We start from the raw sequence: 6000 nt of genomic DNA on the forward strand, positions 1-6000 counted from the left end.
TTCAATTAAGGAAGGAGGAGGGGCAGGGATGCTTAACCCTCCTCTTGTCATTGCCCTTCTCAAGAGCTCCTCCCAGATCTGCGTTTCTTCTCTCCACTGTGACAGCTTTGCTCTTCTCACCTCAGCTGCTCTGCAAGTGAGTTAGGCCAACAGCACCTACACCTGAGCGTTCTCTGTTGCGGCCCCCACCAGGCACAACAGCCTGACTGATGAGGTCAGGAGGGCTCCCACACTACTGCCAATGCCACAGAATGCCAAAACAGAGGCATTCAGGAGGGCATTTTTCATGCAGGGTTGCCATTTTAACGGACTGGTTTTCTATGGTATTGTCAGGTTTCAACTCTGGTAATCCACCTCGTGTCTATGAAAAAGGCAAAGTATAAATGAAGTACCTACATACACATTGAAATAAAGTATATTACTACTACTATTACTACTATTGGGACTGCGCATGCACAGGCCAGCCTCGGAGACTAATTTCTTTAGCTAAAAAGTTCTAGAACTGGGCAGTCCAGCCTTTCTCATCTGAGTCTGCCGTTATTTGCTCCAAACAGGTCATGTGACCTCGGGCGGACCGCCCCTATTCCCTCAGTTCCTTCGGGCTCACCAGCATCGATGTCAGTGAGGGGTGGAGGTGGAGGGAAACATGGTGTCCTGGCACAGCAGAAGCTTTGAGGGCAGAGGGCAGTGGGCCCACCTAGTGATGCATAACCCTAAAGAGTTAGAACTTAAGACTGCCAGACAATCTTCAGATTTCCTGGCTATACAAAAAAAATGAGAAAAAGGGGGGCACTCAACCCAAGATATGGCTATGATATATGAGGGTCAAGCTATCAAAATAAGTTATTATTTTTTAAAAAGTACCTACATACTCAAAACAAGAAAAGATACATGGGGGGGATTCTTATCCCCCCCCGCACAAAAAAAGCACCTGGGGCAATTTTGAAATGGGGGGGAAACTGGCCCAGGAAGTCATTAGCACCCCCTTCTCCACTGGCTCTTCCTCTATTTGTATTTGGAACCTTCAGCATCTATTTTTTTTTAATGAAGAGTTGGAATGTTGCATGGTATTCAGTGGATTCTGATTTGGTGGCCTCAGGCCCCCGACCTGCAATATAATAATTCAAGGTTGCTTTGAACACTTTGAAACAATACACAAATTGCTAATGTGATTATGTGAGAGACAGCTGGAACCACCAAAATAGAGGACAACCCTCAGCAAAGGTAGTTTTCATGTTTTATTAAATTCTGAGATATTCTAATGGTGTTATGATCAGTGTTCCCTCTAAGCTATGTTTTTTAGCCTCCGGCTCACACATTTTTGTTTTAGCTCAGGAAGGATGGTTCCAGAACAAACTAATTTATGCAGGAGCTCACAACTTTAATACCAGTAGCTCACAGAGTAGAATTTTGGCTCGCAAGACTCCACAGCTTAGAGGGAGCATTGGTTATGATATCCAGGAGTTTCAAAGCACCCCAAGAGATGCAGTGATAGTCCCATAGACAGTTTAAGAGTGGGGAGTGTGTTGCAACCCAATTGTTTTCCAAGATCACTTATGTATTCACACCACTGAGGAGCACTGAGAAACAGGGAAGATGTGCCATAATATCTGGGGAGGTAGAAGAGGAGGATTATGAAAACAACCATCATTCACCAGTTATGATCTTACCACCAGCCAAAGTTATAGATCACTTTGAGACACTTTGCTTGGTGGACACAACCACCTGTGCTCTTGGGGCCACCATTTCCAGCGCATCCCTAACAACCATCCTTCCATACTCAACTCAAACCTTCCTAGAAAAAGCTCCATTTACCTTTCATCTTCAGGTGAAATTCTCCTAAGTGTACTTCAAGTGTCCCCTCAATTAGACACATATCCTAAAAGAAAAATATGCAGTATTGGCATCAAGCATGCTGGGGCATACAGTGTCCAGTATGCACTGGTAGTTTTGCTGTCAACAGAAGCCTCTGGTATACAGAATGTATACAGGTATACAGGGGATACAGAATGGCATGGCATAGCCCAGCAGGGTTGGTACTTGGAAGGGAGACCGCCAAGGAAGACTCTGCAGAGTAAGGCAGTGGTCAACCATCTCTGCTTCTCACTTGCTTTGAAAGCCACTTACTAGGGTCACCATAAGTCAATTGCAACTTGACAGCACCTATGTACACACTCAATCCATTGAGCGGTAAAGGCACATGCTGAAAAGGCAAATGCTGGCAGATTTCTGACCTACAATACAGATATCGAATACGTGGCTCACTGGCGAAATGTAGTGGACCTGACCCTAGGGTGTGGCCCCCCTGGCGACTGTATATACCTGGCTTATTATTGCTCTTTGGCCTTTGCATATGTCAAAACATCTTCATTAAGTTGTATACCAATTTGCTGTTCACCTATGCAGAGGCATCTGTCTCTATATATGAACTGTTAACTTCCATTTCGATGTATCTGAGGAAGTGTGCGTGTACACGAACTGAATATTTATCCAGCAAAGAGGGAGGTAGCCATATTGAGCTGCAGTAGAACAGGTAGATTCTGACGGAGGGAGCTTTGACTCTCAAAAGCTCACACCCTGAAAATCTTGTGGGTCTCTAAGATGCTACTGGACTTGAATCTAGTAGATTCTACAGGGGCATCTAATAGCCAATGCCAAGTTAATGGAGTATTTTTGACGGACAGGTCTCAGTCGCAGGCAAAATGCAGTCCTACCTCTGTACATTCTTGGAGGTTCTTATAAAGTTCTACTAGGCTCTCCCTGGACGCTTTAGTGGAAGGGGACAAGGAAAAGGCATGTTTCATATTTGAAGCACCATCTCGTAGTCTGCACTGGATGCTGTAGGCTTCATACAGTTCTTCTACCTTAAATGGACAGAGAAGACAGGTACAGGGACAGGAATCATTTCAGCCAAATCCCAGTGGCATAATTAAGCATGCCCTTAGTTCTATACCATTACAGATGCATATCAGCTTATTGTTCATTATAACAACAGTAACTATGTAACATTTTGGTATTCAAAGCACTGTACATATAACCTTCACAGTAGTTAATGAATTCCAGTTTCTTCGTGTCAGATCTAAACGTCAGTGGGTCAGACCCAGGTTTTCAGTTCAAACTTATCCAGTTCCTCTCCTTGCTACACCACTTGCTCCAAATGGCTTTTCTACAAGTAGAAACAATGATCCCCAGCATAGCCTTTCAGGGTGGTCAAAGCAGTCCCTTCCTTCCTTTTTCCAACCTGTAGAAAATCTGGTTGGATCCAGTCCATAAGGTCACAACACCAGCATTAGTGGTAGAGCTGGGCACATATTAACCAGTGGGATTTAAAAGTACTTAACTTTGGTTGGATTACATCCATTTATACTGGATGAGAGTGGGGGTGGGGGAGAGATATCAGTTTCTTATGAGCCAAATCAATAAAGCTACTCATATGAACAACCCACTTCTGTTAGGACAGCACTACATGTTACGATTGCCGCAGAGGTCATCAGCAGTGTTTTCTGCAGTAAAATTTGTCAAAATGTGGTTGCGATCTATGTGGGAAACCTGGCCCAATCTGATTATGACTGTGAGACTCAACCCACAATCCTCAATGACACAGAACATTTACTGTGAACCAAAGCCTATATGCATACATGCTTTATCATGCCATACGATCGTATGAAACTGGCTTATACCTAGGGTTGCCAGGTCCCTTCCGAACAGCCAGCGGGAGAAGAGGGCTGCACTTACCGGGAGAATGGAGGCATGCTCGGCGTTTCCACGATGTGCCTACGTGACCTGGAAATGACATGGGCACATCAGGGACACTGGGGGCCACACACTGGTTTTTGAGCAAAACTCTATTGTAGAATTAGCTTCTACCATGGAGTATTTGCCCCAAACACAGAGCGTTGCCCCCGACATCCCCACGTCACTTCCGGGTCACGTAGGCCCATTGCAGGTATGCCGGGTATTCCTCCCTTGGTGGGGAGGTAATTTCCCCCTGCCAGCCAGCTGACCAGCGGTGGAGAGGTGGGGCCTGTCAGCAGGAGACCCCCGCCCCCACCGGGGTGTGTGTGTCTGGCATCCCTATTTATACCAAGTTAGACTTCTAACCTAAAGTTGTCTACACTAGTGGTCTTCACTATGTAAATCAAAGTACTCAGGTAGGTTGTGGGGCATTTTTTTATTGCTTTTTGGAAGGACCTGCTGCTTAGAAAACAATGGCATCACAAAGCATGCCTTTCTTTTCATACACGTTGAAAAGACCAGCAAATCTGATCTTTGCCCAAGGAGCACGCACAACCCTAAGGCATGCTCCTGCATCCCGCCAGACAGAGAGCCTAGGAAAGACCCTGAACCAGCCCTCAACCTCACAAGAATTCTTTGAAGGGATGGTTGGGTTGGTGGAAAGACAGTATCTTACCCAAATATTCTAATAGATTGCTTACACCCAGACCCTACACCATAAGCAAAGTCCAATTTCTCTCGCAGAGAGGCGATACTCCTAAAGAGGGTTACTTGAAAGTTATGTTCACTGTAAAATTCAATATATATACAAGACCATCATGAGCATTGCTGCCAGCAAGGAACAGCTGTACCATTGTAACACAGAGCCTTCTAACACAGTGTGCCCTACACTGAAAGCCAAGAAAATCCATAAACTTTTAATGAAAGCTTGCTCCCAGTTCATGCCAACAAAAACTACTTCCCTTTTAATAAGTTATTCTGGAAAACAAACATACATGCCTATACTTGGCTTTCTATGAAAGTAATTTTTTTCAAGCGCCATTTAATATGCTGGGTCTCATCTAGAAAAGAGTTAAGTACTTCTAAGCCCAGTGATTTCAGGCACAGCCCTGCTTTCCCCCAGTGGATTCTTAGCAGAAATCATGACAGGTACAGCCATGCCACACTCTACCCATTTACAGGCATATCTAGCCTCATCTGGGCAGAATGGGACCCAGCAAAGGGCAGAAAAACTCTTCTACAAAAAGGGGACCTTTGTGTTATTCTAGTAGTCACTTCCCTGGAGCATCATTTACAGCTTGTACATCCAGAAAAATAATTCATTGTTGGAACAGTTTTGCTGATATTTGGTCATGTTGGTTTCTGTAATTCACTTCTCATGCAGGATATAATTTTTAAATGAAATAACCATGTTTTGTAAGAGGTTCCTGTGCCTGGAAACCAGCTGGAGGGTGGGAACATGGTGTGGGGGGCAGCACTGAGAGCACAATAATGTCCCATTGGGTAGCTCTAGGAATCACCAGAAGATCTATGGTTTTACCATAGAGTTTCAGACGATTTCTAACCCATTTGCCACTTCCAAATTGTACCCAGAAGCAATGTCACCATGCTCATGACACCAGTTGTTTTTTTCTAATTTCTAATATTTTTAATTTTAATTTTTAATAATTTAGCCCCTGCCACCACCCCAAGCAGTGGCAGGCAACGGGAACTTGGGGCACGGGGTCCCCCGATCAGGCGCTTGACAGCCCTTGTTTTTTTCATGAAACCCCAACTTATATCCAGCATTTAACGGAGACTGATTCTGCTGTTACATGGCATCATCCTCTACAACTCAGTATCGATGGGTTGTTTATCTCAAATCAGCCTAATCTTCATGAACGTGAAGAGCCTAGTGTAGTGGTTAAAGTCTTGGACGAGAATCCACAAGGTTCAGCCCCTCCAGCCTGCCATGTAGCCTGCTATGTGACCTTGGGCCAGTCACACACTCTCAGCCTAAACATCCTTACAGGGTTTTTTGGAGGTAAAATGGAGGGAGGCCAACGCTCGCCACCTTGAGCTCTTCGGAGGAACAGCAAGATAAAAGCATAGTAAATAAAGACTGATCCAGCCCAGTACACAGAAAGTTATTTCTGTGCTCCCGAAACCTTCACGCGCAAGAGCGACTGTAGGCAGGTGAGCTGCTGCTCTCTTTCACCTTCCGCAGAACCAGATGCTGGGGCCATTTCCCCTCCTTCTCCTCTATGTCTAGCAGCTCTATCCCAA

At 45.0% G+C, this 6000-nt stretch overlaps 1 protein-coding gene across 1 annotated transcript in view; it reads right to left on the reverse strand.

The window, feature by feature from the left end:
• The window catches only part of FAM65C (family with sequence similarity 65 member C), a 53615-nt gene that overhangs the window by 18724 nt on the left and 28891 nt on the right, over window positions 1–6000 (reverse strand). The window contains exons 5-7 of the mRNA XM_015412936.1: window positions 3736–3774; window positions 2715–2864; window positions 1816–1879 (exon numbers count right to left, since the gene is read on the reverse strand). Coding sequence (XP_015268422.1) covers window positions 1816–1879; window positions 2715–2864; window positions 3736–3774 — 253 coding nt within the window. The remainder of the gene's footprint in view (window positions 1–1815; window positions 1880–2714; window positions 2865–3735; window positions 3775–6000) is intronic.

The sequence above is a fragment of the Gekko japonicus genome, unplaced genomic scaffold (genome assembly GCF_001447785.1).
Source record: "Gekko japonicus isolate JY-2015 unplaced genomic scaffold, Gekko_japonicus_V1.1 scaffold1758, whole genome shotgun sequence".
Lineage (NCBI taxonomy): Eukaryota > Metazoa > Chordata > Lepidosauria > Squamata > Gekkonidae > Gekko > Gekko japonicus.